We start from the raw sequence: 16,407 nt of genomic DNA, 5'->3' as shown, positions 1-16,407 counted from the left end.
GCTTCGGCTTCCCCTTTCATCGTCGGCCAAACACATCCCCCGTGCATCAGACCCCATTTCAGAAACAGCGTTTTAAGGCACTTTTTTTTCCCAAGGACAATCGTTGTAATCTCATTTCTCTGCAGTAAACCCTCTCTGATCATTTTTCTTTTTGCATGTCCTTGGCAGTAATATTGTCGGATTGATTATACAAAATGCTACATTTATTTTCAAAACAAATAGACGTTCTCTTCAAAGTATGATTGATTGTTGGGCTGCATGAGTAATTCTACCCCCACAGACAGACAGACAGACACACAAACAAACAAACAAACACACACACACTCACACACACAGTCAACATTGTCAAAATAAATGTGTGATTATTTTACTGTATAACTTATTCTTACTGTTTTTTATGCAACACTAGTTACAATTTAATAATGTAAAGCATTTTGTATGCTATCCTAAGTGTCCCTTTCTATTCACATCTAAATACTGTATGTGATGCTTAATACCAAATAACAAGTGCTGGAAAATTATCCTTGACTACACACATTACCCATAACACTTCAGACACTTGTTTTTTTAACAGTGTGTCAATGTTTATTGTACTCGTCCCCAGCAAACGAACCAAAAATAAAACGAATAAATAAGCACAGTAATTCCAGGAGCCGGTGGACTAGCCCCATGTTGTGCAGATGACCTGATAGTTTTCATTACTTTCGTTGCTGCATGGCTTTTAAAAAATAAAAAAATGAAAACACAAAACCCTGTCGTTTTTTCATTAAAAAGGTGTATTTTTTTTATCATAAAAGTGTTTTACATCATAGTCACTGTTATTGTCTATTCTACTAGGTTTTCTCCTGCACACACACGCCGCGGGTGGACGTTTTTTTTTCGCTAATTCGCCCGTGTATATGACTTACAGCACAGAGGGTATTGCTGGGGATCACAAAGATAGTTCCACTACTCTTTACATGTACAGTATAACAGTCAATAACAGAGACAATGTATTCTTCTCCCTTTGACTCCATTGGCATTGTACAAACGGCCAGTTCCCTGGAACATCACCGCTCCGCGGAGCGCATCGCTAATCCCACGTGACGCTTTCGGATCCGGTGGTTTTTAAAGCCGATTCGTCGGGCGCTCGGCGGCACGCGTCATCTCCGCAACGCGCGCACGGCGTCGGCGGAACCCCTGAATTGTTATATCTGGTTATAACGTTTTTTCTGAACGAGAGCGTCGAGGCAACATACGCACGCTCTCACATGGTTCTGTGTGTCTGCCCGTGTAGACCCGTCCGTTCTTTTGTGTTGTTTTTCTATTCGTTCGTTTTGTTGTTTTTGTTTATTTTTTGTTTTTGTAGTGACACGGCGATAACCATCGCTTATACGGAATTGTCTGACACGTTGATTACCGTGGCTTTTACCTCGACCGCGGCGGGAAGGCCCTTTCCGGAAAACCAAAGCCTGGTGAGGGGGGCCGGCAGCCCCGCGACGGGGCTCAGGAGGGAGGGTTTCGGCTGAGGTTTCCGCCAGTCGGCGAAAGTGCGGCGGTTTCTGAGGGACAGGGAGGCGAGCGAGCAGACCGTGCAGACCACGGCGAGGGCCACGGCTCCGATGACCGCCGCGACGGCCGCGGCGTCCCGGTCCCAGGTCCGCTCGTTCCCGACCGTGGCGAGCTCCAGCCCCTCGGTGGTGACGTTCACGCACTTCTTGTCGCGCCTGCGGTGGATGCTGGGGATGTCCACGCACACCTCGTACTGGGTGGAGGGGCTCAGCCGCGTCACGTTGTACGCCGAAACGTCGGTCGGCAGCCGGGCCGCGAAGGCCCCGGCGGGATGGTTCTCGGCCTTCAAGGTGGCGGACCACTTTATGTTGGGCGTCAGGCTCCCTTGGGCCGCCCTCCAGGAGACCAGGACGGAATCGCGCTGCACAGACTTGACGTTGATCTTCAGGGACTCGTTGGCCGGCCGGGGGAAGTACCCGTCCACTTCCACCGAAACGGACTTAAGATCGGCGCCGACCATGTTGTGGGCGACACAGGTGTAGAGCCCGGCCTCACCCTCGGAAATTTCATGGATCTCCAAGGTCCCCTCGGGGTGGAGCCAGTACCGGTTCCGCTGGGGGACGTCGGGTAGCACGCGGTCCCCGGAGGGTGTGACCCAGTAGATGTCTGGCTCGGGTTCGGCGAAGGCTCGGCAGTGGAGCAAGACGGAGGTCCCCTTCGAGGCGCGGACCCGCGGCGGGAGGCTCTCGGGGGAGATGAGCGGCAGGCAGATCTCCATCATCTCCCGGAAGTGCACCTGGCGCACCCGCTGGCCCTCGTACTCCGGCGGTTCGGCGCAGAACAGCGACTCGGGCTCCATGAAGCGCACGCGGGTCCTGTTCATGTTTATCCAGCGGATGACGCAGTCGCAGCGGATGGGGTTGCTGTGCATGCTCACTTCCCTCAGGTTGGGCAGCGACTCCACTGTAATCCGGTGCAGGGCGCTGAGGGCGTTGCTGTTCAGCATTAGCGTCTCCAGTCGAGGCAGCTTGTAGAAAGCGTTGGGGTGGATGTAGGACAGCTTGGGGTTGTTCGTGGCCTCGATTTTGGTCAGCTCCGGGAGGTTGCTGAGGGCGAAGCTGTCGATGGATACCAGCTCAGGCATGCTGTTGATTCCCAGCTCCTTCAGGTGGAGCATGTCCGCAAAGTCCCCTCTCTGTATTCTCTGGATGGGGTTCTTGTTGAGGTCCAGAAACTTCAGGTTTCGGAGGGTGCTCAGGGCGCTGTGAGGGACCTGCCAGAATGTGTTGTCGTAGAAGGAGATGCTCTCCAAGCCGTCGAGGCCCTCCAGAGCGCGGTCGGGTAGCTCCGACAGGTTCATCCTGGCCAGGACCAGCGTCCGGAGGCTGACCAGAGGCTTGAAGTTCATGTCCTGGATTTCCACGATGGGGTTCTCCCCTATCATCAGGATCTCCAGCCTCGGGGTGGCCTCGAACCACTGGCCGTCGATCGCCCGCAGCTTGTTGGAGTTCAGGTGGAGCCGGAGAAGGCTCCTCAGCCCGAGGAAGCCCCCCGGCGCGATGGAGGAGATCAGGTTGTGATTGATGTACAGTTCCTGGAGGCCGGTCAGCTCGGCGAAACAGCCGTCGGGAAGGGTCCGGACCCAGTTCTCCTCCAGGTGCAGGGACAGGAGCTGGGGGACGCGACCCAGGTTGACGTCGCCCATGGAGGACAGGTTATTTTGAGACAGGTCGATCTCGGTGAGGTTGGCCAGATAATCCAGGGGCCTTTCGATCGCGGCCATGTTGTTGGTCTGCAGCAGCAGGACCTGCGTGTCGGCCGGTAGTCTGTCGGGCAGGAGGAAAAGCCCCAGGTTGTTACAGTCGACAGTGGGGGCCTCCATGTAGACAGAGCTGGGGGAGAACCACGGCCGGATTTCGCACGAGCACTGCTGAGGGCAGTCGGCCTTCCCGCCCGAGGCCAGGACGAATCCCGTCACTGCGAGTCCCGCGAAAAAACAAACCAGGAACGGAACGTCCCTCATCTTGGCCCCGGTTCCCCTTCACTAATTAAATGGGTCCCTTACAGCGCGGGCAGATCAGCGTGCTTTAACTCGGCAAATCGGCAGGTTCCTTTGTAACCGGGGGGGGGGACAAAAATCAGGCGCCGTTCCTCTGCAGGGTGTCCCCGGAAGCATCGGAGGCGGCTCCTCGTCGCCTCGCCCTTCGGATGAGAGGAGAGATCTTTCAATTACCTTGCGTGAGGTATTCCATGCGTGCAGAACACGCGAAGGTCAGTGTATCCTTCTGGGAGCCGTGGCTGCTGAACGCATGGATGGCTGAAGCGGAAGGGCCCGGCTTCTTCTTCCGAGGGCTAAGAAAAAAAAAAGAAATTCTCTTATGTCTTGTCTTTCTTATCTTCCATCACTGTTGCATATGTCAATTTCCATCTGGAAAAAAAGCAGAAAAGAAACATAATGATGAGCACCACAAAATTGTGCATTACCAGGAAGATAGACGTGTAGGCACAGCTTTACATTCCTTTCCATGAAAAAAAACAGCATGTACATAACGTGCGGGGTTTAGAATATAGATTGAATTCAAACTTATCTGTCCCGCTTTGGATTTGTGCTGACTAAATAAGGGCTCTGTCACTGACCCAAAACTGGGAGAATTGCCTATTAAAATAGTTTTCACACTAGCGTCGCGGTACGGCGTGGTTCGTGCTGTGTTGCATTTGCTCAATGTAAACACATTCAGAAATGTGAATTAGAGGGCAGCATCGAGTGTGGTCTTGAGATTTTTTCTCCCATACACACAACAAATAACAAACATTCTGCTTGTGGATAGAGGGAATTTCGTATTCAGGAGAGAGGAAGCTTCATTTCATAAACTACAAAGACGATTTGGACCATGCTAAGGATTTGCAGAGGTTGTAAAGGTTTTTTTTCTTGACGATTTGCTAAATTTCATACCAGGATTTATTTGAAGACCCCCGAAAATACAAGAATCCTCAACCCCTTCCCCTCACGCACTAAAAGAGTGCCACAGGTTTAGTCTAAATTTGCTATGTGGGCCAATGTATTTTGAATGTCCTTTCTTAGAAAGGAATTGAGGATATATACCATCTACAGGAAATACAGATTTCTGTAAAGCTAGCAGATTCTGACTGCACCTGTTGCATTATTTTGTGATAAATGTATGACCTTGAGCATGAAACTCCACTGCATTGTAAGGTTATGTAGAACGGAAGGTGCCTGAAGCGGATTCACACACACCAGGCATCATGAATAGACACCAGAGGCAGTACAAATGCAGTCTTATCTGCCGTGTATAGAACATATCTAATTTTTTACATTTACCCCCCCCCCCCCCAAATTCCATACATTGTTAGCCATAACCAGAAGAAAATTCTGCATTCCTACATGATTCCAAGTCATTTGTATGTGAATGTGATGCAAGGTTATGACAATCTGTGCTAAACCACAGCCACTCATAGCATATATTTTGCCTTATAAATGATGATATGATAACATATAATGTCAAAACATAGCTATTATCAACATTATAATATTCATAGCCATCCATCCCCCTGCATCATTTTAACACATATAATTCTAAGGAGGCGTCTTGTGTCCAGAGTAATGTGTTTCTTTATTTTGTCATTCAGTCTGAGTTTTGTAGAAACTTTTTTTTTTTTTGTATAGCACTCTAATGTATGCAGACTGAGTCAAACCTTGAGAAAGCTACAGCAGCTTCAGAATTCAGAATGAATGCAACACAGGCCATGTTTTTTTAAACACAGATGCCATGGTGACACCACAAAAATTGTAAATACAGGAAGCCAATGTGAGCAGAACAAAAAAAAGCATTCATTGATTTGTTTAAAAAAGGAGTGGAAACAAAAGAGGTTTGCAGATTTATGCAAAGTTCCTGAGCTAGAAGAGTAACTCCAGATATAATTTGTTTTTCCTTATAGACCTATATTTATGTCAATAATGATGATTATGATGGTTTATTATTATTGTTATTATTATTATTATTATTCAGAAGAAAAAGAATTTAAACAACGATAATAGTAACAATAACAATAATAGTCTTTTACACATCAGTTCACACAAATAGGTCCATCCAATTCATTTTTCATTTGAAATGGAGGGAGGGGGAATCCACTCCGGGAATGGATTACTTTAGACATTGTTTCCTGTCTCTGGGGAAACAGACATATGAGAAGCAAAAGCAAAGGAGCGAAAGAGAAGGATGAGGAAATGGGAGGGAGAGAGAGAGAGAGAGAGAGAGAGAGAGAGAGAGAGAAGGAGGAGGGAAGAGGTTAGAGAAAGGGGGGAGGGAAGAGGGGAGCACTGCTCCAGCAATCTCTCCCTCTTTCCAGTCCAGTGGCCTGAGAGGCGGGGCATAAGGCCTGGGAAGGCAGCCGATTGGCTGCTCTGGGCTGTCTGGTGACGGGCCAGAGCCATGCAGCCCACACGGTCGGTCAGGATGCGCATTCCAGTCTGCTTTCAGACGAGATGGCGGTTAGGTTGTTTTTTTGTTTTTTTTGTTCATTTATTAATTTTCTGTATTCAGCAGCAGAATGATCATCCAATCTGTAGTGCCGGTCACCCCCTCTCTCCCAGAGATTTATTTCTGACGTGCTTCTCCTTTCTATGTCCCAATAAATACATGAATACATTTTTTTAAAAACTGCCCACTTGAACCCAAAGGCTTTTGAAATGGTGCAATTGTGTTTTCACACAATAGATACGGCAATTACCATGGAAAGCACTCTCTCTGTCTCTCTCTCCCTCCCTCCCTCCCTCCCTCCCTCTCTCTTAGCACTCAGAAATGCCCGTGTTGGTTTGCGCTCACTGTAGGGTTGGTTAAATCTGCATTCAGGAAGCAGAACCTTACACAAGCTTATTCATTCGTTTTGACATTTTCACCCACCCCTCATTCTTGTGTATTTTCAATCCAGGCATTCTTCTTTATTCATAGTCTAACATTTACAGTCCTCTGTAGATATTTGTATCTGTTGTTACTGTACCCCTTTCATGCCAGGTGGTATTTTAGGCCGCGGCTATGCAGACGCATGAAGGCAAATGATCTCCTGAAGAACACCGCACCCAGCTGAATGGGAAGCCTTTCAGTAAGAATAGCTACGTAATTACCGATAAATAAGGCAAAATTAGCTTTCCCCGAGCGCAGAAGTGTTCGCTGTCATTGAATCATGGGACTCATCTGGGCATGTGACTCGCAGAAGTGGATTTATCTGCGAGCCTCGATCTGTCAGCCATGTTCGTGTGCCCAGCTGTTTGAGTTCAACCCTGGGGGCTTGATTGGCCAACAAATTATGCGGGACTGTTTCCAGATCTCCCACTCTCTTGTGAGAGCAACATAATTCATACTTTAAATACCACTATCAGCCAGAATGTGACAAATGGAAGGGCTGTTTGGCCAAGGAAAAATGATTTTCCCAGTTGCTAAATGTGCTCAGATTAGTGATCTTTCCTTCAGAACTCCTTATTCAACAAGGGCCCTAGAAACAGGAAGGAGCCTAGGAACAGGAAGGACCCTAGAAACAGGAAAGGTCCTCAGACCAGGAAGGACTGTAGAAACGGGAAGAAGTCTAAGAATATAAAGGGCCACAGGAACAGGAAGGAGTATATGAACAGGAAGGACTCTAGCAATAGGAAGGAGTCTCAAGAACAAGAAGAGCTCTAGGAATAGGAAGAGCTCTATAAATAGGAAGGGCTTTAGAAACAGGAATGAGTCTAAGAACAGGAAGGACGCTAGGAACAGGGACAGAAAAATAGCGATGGGATGCTGACATCGTCGCTTTTCACAGTTATTCATCGGGACCGATGAAGCTTTAATATGATCATAAGCACCACAGCGAGCAACGCTTCCACAGGATATGCATTTATGTATTATGCTAGAACCATTCCGGCTACTTACATTGCTGAAAGATTATCACGTAAACCGACTAAGAAGCAACTCTTGATAATCAATTCTAATTCAGTGCTGCAGAGCTACCGCACTTCACGCATTTGATAACGGGCCATAGCAAGCAGTCTACTGCATGTTTGCAAATGATAAATGTTTTCTAGGACACCCACAAAGCTATCTGCCGGCAGAAAGACAGCGCGGAAACGCACAAAAGCGCTATCCTAGCGCTCTCAGACCCCAGGGGAGCTGCTTATCCGTGTCTTAAACGCTGTTGACACTACTGTACGTAAAAAGCGGTTCCCTCGCGGTTGTTTAATTCACGGCACCTGTGATGTAATGTGAGCGGCGTGCCCTCGCTCCCACGGTTTGGGAGCGTTGCGGAGAGAGCGCGGGGGGGGGGGGAGGCTAAACCGCGAGCGGGCGAGCGGGATGGCGCACAGGTCCGTGGCGGCCAGCGGGCCCGCGGCTGACTGTCTTCATTTTGCAGCCCAAACGAGCCGCTCTGGAGATAATAGATTTTGAAAAGGAGGTGAAGGCAAAAGGAGAGGAGGGTGAATGTTTTTTTTTAGAGGAGTTTTGCGTGTGAGAGTGCGAATGGGGCTGCAGTGGGAAGGGGATGGGGTGGGGGGAGAGGGCGCAATATACAGGTAATCAAATTTTCTGCTCAGAGTTTCCTCCGCGGGTTTCTAATGGCCGCGGAGCGGAGAGCGGGCGGAAGTGAAGCCGGCACGTTTACGGCAGCTCAGAGATAAAAGCCGAGCCTTCGGTATTCACCGGCACGCCCTCCGCGGTTTTACGAGCCGGGACGTTGCCCCCATTCCGCTCGGCTCCCCGCCCAACGGCGTGCGCCGCACCGCACCACGGCGATGACCAATGGCGACCTGGCGAGACTGTCGTTTCGCCGCCACGGGGTTAAGTGTAGGGCAACGGCGCACTGTTGCGCGGATTTATCCGGTTACCGCCAACCGACGCACCACAGGAATTACGATCTGGCTGTAAAAAAAAAAACATGGCTGGATCTCTTCCACCGCTTTCTTTATGTCTCGTAGCGTCAGTGAAATCTCACAAGAACTCCACAGAAGTCACTGGAAAAAAAATCTCAATATGTCATTTCAGTGTGACTGTGTGTACTGCTATAAGTTTATGTTAATAATATATGAGCGACTCTCAAGTAAATGACATAAGAAACGAGGGGATAAAAACAGAAAAAAGGATCATATTTTTGTCCATTCAATAATGCATGATGACGCTTCACTCGGTCCACATACAACGCAGTACATTTGATATGCCTCCCGTTCAAGTGAGCGCCACTAAGGATTAATAAAATAAAACCCGATTGTATCGATACCGAGTCTGTAAACTCCAATGACCCAAGCAGTCTGTAACGGTAGGCTTTAAAAGAAAGACAGAAAGGGAAAGAAAAACAAGCGCAAGATTGACGAGGGGAATTGGGCAGCGTTGTGGCGCAGGTGAAAATGAGAAAGGCTACGGAAAGGACCGCAGGTCGGCGGAGCTAAGCGGTAATAACTTCCTTTAATGCCAGACGCCGTGTTCACAAAGAGACGCGGTTACTGTTACTACCAGGGGGGCCCGTGGAATCGCAAGATGGATCCTCTGCCTCGCACGGAACGCGAGGGTGCCGAAATGATCCATGTGCTGTGCTGTTGTTGGGCGATAGCACGTGTGGGTGGTGGGGGGGGTGGGGAGGTGGGGGGTGTGGAAGGATGGGAGGGATTGGTGTGGGGTGGGGGGGGGGGAATCTGCCTGTAGATTTAAGAATATCAGAAATAAGTGCTGATGTTAACAAACGTAGGCTACTGGGGATTGGTGGAGAGCAGTCCTGCAAGCACAGCTCGAGCACCACCGGTGCGACTCAGGATCACTGCTTGCTTTTTAAAATGTCTGACCCAAATACAGGTTTAAGAGGGTGGTCTGATTGCAGTAAACACATGCATGGTATGGTATATGTCAGGGCTGCCCCACCCTGTTCCTGGAGGCCTACCATCCTGTAGGTTTTCACGCCAACCCTATCAACACATACCTAGAGATTTTCTTGATCTGCTAATTAGTACAATCATGTGTGCCAAATTAGGGTTGAAATGAAAACCTACAGGACGTTTGATCTCCAAGAACAGGGCTGGGCAAATATATATGATATGGTATTTTTTATATAAGAAAGAAGTACTGAGGGTGTGTTAAGAAAAAGTGCATAGCCCAGTTTGAATTGCACTTCATAACCTTTGTTTTATTTTTAAAATGCTAATTACAGCTTGGGGGCTTTAGTGCTTTAGTTACAATAACTGTGTAGCCGCAAGAAAGCACGTGTTACATTTCCTCAGTAAGAAAGCTATTGGGGGTACACTAAAGGAGCTAAAGGAAGAGCATATTGCCCAGTTTCTGTTTATCTTTATGATCTTTGTCCCATTTTTCAAATGTTAACTACATTTGGTTTCATTGTGCCAAATGCGTAGCCTACAGACAATGCATGTGGTATTTCCTCGATAGGACTGATGAACTTGGAGGGGGCGGGGCGGGGGGGGGGGGGGTGAAGGCAATAAAAGAAGTGCTCGTCACTCGGTTTGAATTCCTTCTCATCGTCTTTGTTCTGCGGGGGGGGGGGGGCTTGTCCCCAGGTTACGTATAGCTGCAGTCTGCCGAATGCCCACACATGAGAAATGCAGGAGCGATACAAAGTGCCCTTCACGTGAATGAATGGATGAATGAATGAATGCAAGACCTGGCTTTAATGTGCTCTAGTATCGAACACAGCGAGGCTGGCCAGCAATGTAAGGCACACATTTTAATCACGGTCTGCGTGCGTCACCCCTCATGCCTCGAGAACAGTGCGTACAGTACACGGGGTACGAACCGCATCCGTAACGAGCCTATTTATAAAAGGATCGTGTTTAAAATGCAAATGAGTGGGCTGGGGCCAAGATGCTAAGCAAATCTTTTTATCTGTTCAGCAATTTGTTGTTTGTTGTTTTTTTCTCTGTTTTGTTTAATGATACTGTGTAGGGCTACTTGATAAGGCTGCTTTGATTCTGTCCGCGGGACATGCTGATACACCAGTTTAATTCACAGGCATTTCTCTTCACAGAAATGCTCAGTGTAATTACATATTAGAACAGGAAGCAGTGGGCCCCAGACCAACACCCACAGAAAAAGAAAAACTCCAGCTTCATTGTGTACAGTCCATTTAAATGAGTATCACTGAAAAAGCATGTGTTTTTTTCCTCTCTTTCTCTCTCTCCGCCATAGATTTTACAACTAACATACATGAACCAGATCCACCTGTGATACCTAACTTTCACATTTTTAATGTTTCTTGTAAAAAATTAACAACAAAGTTCTAGCGTTCTTTAGATTACCATATTTTAGCAGCTGATGGCACTGTTCCATTGTACCATTATGTCATTCGACCCCAGTGACCTCACACAAGCCACTCCCTCTGAATGTCAAGTCTTCCTGAAGGAAAAAAAAAAAATCATTGAACTTCCCTTCCTTCTGGTTCATTGGCTGAGCCCAAAGTGTGGGCGGTGCTGCGAGGTAGCCCCGCCTCCTGTCACACCTCCAGCCATTGATTTAGCATTTGATTAATTCCAGGGTAGAGCAGAGTTTATTAGGGCGGCAGCAGGTCCGATGTAGAGCGCGCCGGCAGAAGCCTTGGAGCGCAGCGCTGCTTCCCTTAATACCTGCCTGACTGCTTCCACAAATAAGCAGGGAGTCAGAAATTCGTTAGGAATCGATGGCAGGCTGTCAGGCTGTGCGGGACCAGGCCGATGTTCCTTTCTCAGGCTCCAGCAAGATAGAAAACACACACGCGCGCGCACACGCACACACACAAAAAAAGAAGGAAAGGAAGAAAGAAAGAAAAAACATGGCCGACCTGTTGATTCAGGCGACCACGCAGACGGCACTAAACAGCCACGGTCTGGCTCGAGGGCTGCTTGATTTGCGGACAGACGGACAAATTGCCGTACCAATGGCTGCTTTTTAAGCTGTGGGGGGGGGGGGGGGGGGGGGCGAGATATGATTGGCCGCCGAGGCAGTTATATCGCTGAAAAGCCTCCTCAGATTGAATCCGCAGGTGCAAATATAGCAACCACCCCCGAAAGATGCGGTGTGGTCTGTATTTGTATGAATAATCTATGAGCGGTCAATAGGCCCAGCCGTCTGCAGGGAGCAATCTCACACAGCTGATAGAATCAATCTTTATATAACATTGAAATTCTTTTTAACGCTTGGAAGGCCATCTGTATTGCGATTTTATGGGACAAATGGTTTATTCCCCCCCCCCCCCCAAACCTGTGTAGTTTTCTTTCCTTCCCTCTGGTTAGAAAACGTTGCTAACATGACAGTGACAAAATTGCCAGAAGAGTGTAACTGAAGTTTGATTCCGTAGATGTACAACACCATGGAAATATGTTTATTTTTATTTATTTTTTTTAAAAAATATTTTCGCAGTGGATTTTAATCTAGAATATGTCATAAAACAAGATTTTATTTGATGGGGACAGTGCACTTCAACATTGTTTAAAGCCAGTGAGGCCTTCATGTCACTTACAACAAAAGGTATAAGCTAAGAGAAATAAATAAGGGATGTTGCATAATTTTAGTTAAATCAAAGTTATTTCCATTCTCCTCATTTTAAAAAGCCATTGTCATGCATCATGCTGTTTCAATGCTCCCTGCTTTCTTGCAAAATTGTAGCTCCTAAAAGCAACACACGTTTACTATACAGATGTTTACCTCATAATATTACAATGTAATAGTTGACTTGCTACTAATTGTATCACTGCTGGAAAAGTTGTAAAATGCATATTTTGAGTGATGATGCTGATTAGTTGTAGCCATGGTCCTGTTGCATTTTCATCTCGTTAGGGAAAGATATGTTAATGAGCTTTTCAGATGGTCAAGGGGCCCACGTGCATAAAGTACAGTAGCCTACTCCTACGGCATCATTCCTAACGAGGCACGTACCATAGCTGCTTTTGCGTCCTGCTATGATGCATTTGTCACGTTCCAGCTCTTACTCTTTTGCGCCGGTTATTTGTTGCCTATAAACGTCAACATGGTGCCTAGATGTGTATCCTATATTGTGCAAAGCGGCTGTCATATAAAAAACACGCAAAACGGAAAATGGCAATAGGCTACTTCGCGGAAAGTTGCTCTTATCCGAAGCAACTTACAGAGGTCGTATTTGTTTTATTTACTGCCTTAATAAGCATGCAATGTATACAGCTGTTTCTAACTGTAGGAGATCGTGTGGAGTACCACAGTCAATGGTGCAGCACCAGTGTCCTACATGGAAATTGAACCTACAACCTTCAGTTACAAGCCTGTGCATTATACTACCCTTGACATCCCTACATTGTTTGTAAGCCATCATTTATATAGTCTACTAACAGTGGGAGTCGATGCTATGAAAAAACAATCTTCCAATGGAACAGGAGCGTAAAGACTCGCCGCCCTTTGCATCATGTGCGGAAAGCGTTCTTCGTAAATTGTCCTTTCAGGAGGAAAATTATGCTACTGCAGCTGGGCCGAATGTAAACCTGGCACGAAGCACATTCATTTTGTGGAGAGGAAATCGAAGATCGCGGGGCCACGTTGTCGGTATTCCTTTATTGTCGTCATTTACAAAGGTCACCTGCATTAACTGGCTCCTTGCCGCACGAGCCCTTCGGCCTTCTCTTTGAAAGATAAACAGCGTGGCGTAAATAATCAGCGCGCAGTGTGAAGTGAACTGCTTCTCCTGTACCAGAGCAAACGAACACAATGCAGCAGCAGCACATCGCGCGCGCTCACTGGACTGACTAATAATGGAGTTTAGGGCCACGGTATTCACAGAACTTCTGTCATCACAGTAGCAGCGTTAGCAGGTAGAAAAATGAAAGATGAAAATCGATCTGTCTGTCTGAACGCTTTTGGACACCTAACGATTAAATAACGCCTAAAAACGACAGTCCTGTCTTTCAAATGAATGTATATCCTGTATCAGCAGGCACTTGCACATGTAAAAACGGTTAACAGCACAAAGATGTAGGTTTGATTGGTGGAATTATCAGGGTCAGATAAGGTCCATTAATTCACATGGGCAATCAGGAGGCACCAAGAGTTCAACAGCTTCGGGTTCTCCGTTAAACTAGCTGCGGTAGTTTACCAGAATTTGTATGTCAATAATGCTGCATTTTCTGACAAAGGCACTATTGTTTTTACTTTTCATGTATATTGTGGCACTGATATGTAGTATTGTATCTTTTTGCATAAAAATTACCCATAAGTACATTCATGACACTCTAACAATTATGTCGCGTCTATCATACATTATAAGTGTAGGCTACAAGGTGTTATGAATACACTCTGTTGAATGGAGATGCTGCAGTGAACGTGTTGGCGATGTGTGTTATAAAAGATGACGTTAATAATGCAGACTTAACCCTGTGTGGTGCCTCCCGACGATTTCAAACGTAATTTAAAAGCACTGCCGTTTCTGGTAATGAATTCAACAACTGAAAACGGGAAATTGACTAATCTAAAGGCTGAACACAGGCAGGAATCGCTGCGTCTCCTAGCGAATATAGAAAGGGGGAGGGGGGGGGGGGGGGTGCGCGTTTGTATATTGAATTAGTAATTGCTCTGAATTGACTTTTTAAATGTATCTTGGCATAACAGTGACAATTATGAAAGATCTCGAAGAGCATTCTGCTGTCATGGTGATGAGGGAAATATGTCAGATTAACAGTATGCCCGTGAGTGTGCGTGTGCACAGCCTGATAATTAAACCTGGTTCTGCAAAGAAAACCCAAGTGAGGAGGCTGACTGCTCAGATTGCAACAGGATGATTTAAAGGAGAACACAAAAAACTACCCCCCCCCCCCCCCCCCCCCCCCCATCCTGTAGGCATGTTCTACCGTACGCACTGTGTCCTTTCTCGCTGAATAAGGAATACGGTTTTATGTGATTGCGTTGTCCACACGTTCGAACATCAATCTTTCATGCTGCGACTTCCACATCAGATGACTATATACGGTCAACGGCAATTTTCCAACTGGGCTTTAGTCATGATTGAGTTTAAATTGCAGACCTTCCTTACTGCTGCAACTGTAGACTTATAAACACATGTAACGTTATGTTACGAAGGGTCGCGGTCGTACATCGAAAGTACAATACGTGTACATCTCCAAATCAGTTATACCAAGACTGAAATATAACCTCAAGCAAAGCCCACGGCAATTTGGGAAGGAATGGGTGGGGGATGAAGCGCGAGCCCTCAGCAAATTTCAGACACGACGGCTGCATAGAGAACGCTCGCCTCCTAATCCATAACATGTTTTCTATCACAAAAAAACCCCTCAAACTAAATACAGTGATTGCTTCTCGTATTAACTTGCGCGTAAGGATGCAGCAACACACAGCTGCAATGCCACAGTACGTAGTTACACATCCACGTCTGATTTGAGACATACGAAGAGATGGTGAAAAAACAAACAACAACTCACCAGCATGAACGTGCCCCCGTGTATGGTTCCGAATGTATTCCTTTTTAACCCCGTTAGACGGAGATCTGTATTTATCAGCGTACTGGTCCCGCATACCAGCCAGCCAAGAATGAGCGCAGCTCGTGCAGGATATTCATAAGCAAGAATCCCCCGTTTCGCAGCGACCGACACAGAGAGAGAGCGCGCGCAGGGCTGCGTCCAGCTCCAGTCCCGCTCACCGCGATGATGTTCTCCGTTTCTGCCCAAGACAGACGCGCAGTCTCGGGAAGAGAACCGTGGAGAGCACTCTCTTTATTTCCCCCCTCCTCCTCTTTTTTCCTCTCTCCACAGCGCTTAGTGGCGCATCATTCACCTGATCAGCTGTCACATTGACACGGTGCTGCCTGCTCAGCGGTCATTAATAACCACGCACAACCCCCCTCCCACCTCCTCCAATCCCCAGAGGAGCCAATAGGCTCCCAGTTCCGAGGCACAGCGCTCACGGCTACCTGTGTCTGATTGGCTCAGCTCAACTGTCAGTCATATGACATCGTTCCCAGATTCCTGAAGCAGCAACAGAGAGAGCGGATTTTTGTATATAAGACGTGCTTGCGTCCCTATTTCAGAATAGGAGATCTATTTGAGCAATTAGACGGCAGTGTCTGTAAGGTCATTATAATTAATTCCACGTCTGTGAGAATTACCCTCATTCATGTCCTAGGTGGCTGGCATTGTCAAGAAAACTCACCACTGAAGAGACAGAGGCTCTATTGAGCAAGTTCTCAATAATGGCACTTATCACAGTCCCAAAAAAGATTAATCCACATTTTGTCAGCGATAGTGCTCTGATTGTAGCTGTTTGATTGCTTCTTGGGCCTTCCATGTTGACAACCATGAATACAGACCTTGAAAACTGGCAAAAAAAAATTCTTAGCATTGCCATCAACAGACAGGCTTTCAGAACTTCTGTGCCAGGCAATGACACATGCACCTCAAATGGAACCACTTCCAAATGTTAATTCCCCGCCCATAAATGTACTGCAATATTTCATCTGTTATTGTCCATCACTATTCTACTTTTGTTTTCTCCAAAAAACGGAATGATAATTTATAACCACCCTTGGTCTGCTTTGCTGCTTGTTTCATTGCAGGGAGCAGTGCAGCTGGAATGTGTACACTCCTCATATGCCATTTACTATTTTACACCTCATATCCCACATGCTACTACAGGACTATTTCACACTCTGAAGGCCACAGAGTGCTACAGTAGAGCAAGCGAATATTTTTCACCCTACAGGCCACACGGTGCTACAGGAGAGCTAGTGACTATTTTACACACTACAGGCCCCACAGTACTACAGGAGAGCAAGTGACTATTTTACACCCTACTGGTCCCACAGTACTACAGGAGAGCCTGTGACTGTTTTGCACCCTACAGATCAAATAGTTCTACGGGAGAGGCAGTGCCTATTTTACAAGCAGAAGTGCTATTTGCTTACTGTATGTGAAAT

General features: G+C 47.0%; 2 protein-coding genes across 4 annotated transcripts in view; one reads left to right on the top strand and one right to left on the bottom strand.

Annotated features, from left to right (window-relative positions):
- Positions 1-16,407, top strand: part of immp2l (inner mitochondrial membrane peptidase subunit 2) — a 197,355-nt gene that overhangs the window by 140,831 nt on the left and 40,117 nt on the right. The window lies entirely within an intron of this gene.
- On the bottom strand, positions 759-15,329 carry LOC118231962 (leucine-rich repeat neuronal protein 3-like). 2 transcript variants are annotated; one of them, XM_035426402.1, is made up of 2 exons: positions 14,918-15,329; positions 759-3,843 (listed from the first exon to the last, which is right to left on the bottom strand). In XM_035426402.1, exon 2 carries the CDS (start codon positions 3,512-3,514, stop codon positions 1,370-1,372), a length of 2,145 nt encoding a protein of 714 aa, XP_035282293.1. In that variant the 5' UTR covers positions 3,515-3,843; positions 14,918-15,329; the 3' UTR covers positions 759-1,369. The 2 variants fall into 2 exon arrangements, with proteins under 2 accessions (XP_035282293.1, XP_035282292.1); XM_035426401.1 differs by having other exon boundaries at positions 759-3,919; positions 14,918-15,328.

Source organism: Anguilla anguilla, chromosome 7, assembly GCF_013347855.1.
Source record: "Anguilla anguilla isolate fAngAng1 chromosome 7, fAngAng1.pri, whole genome shotgun sequence".
NCBI lineage: Eukaryota > Metazoa > Chordata > Actinopteri > Anguilliformes > Anguillidae > Anguilla > Anguilla anguilla.
This window is presented reverse-complemented; position numbering and strand designations above follow the sequence as displayed.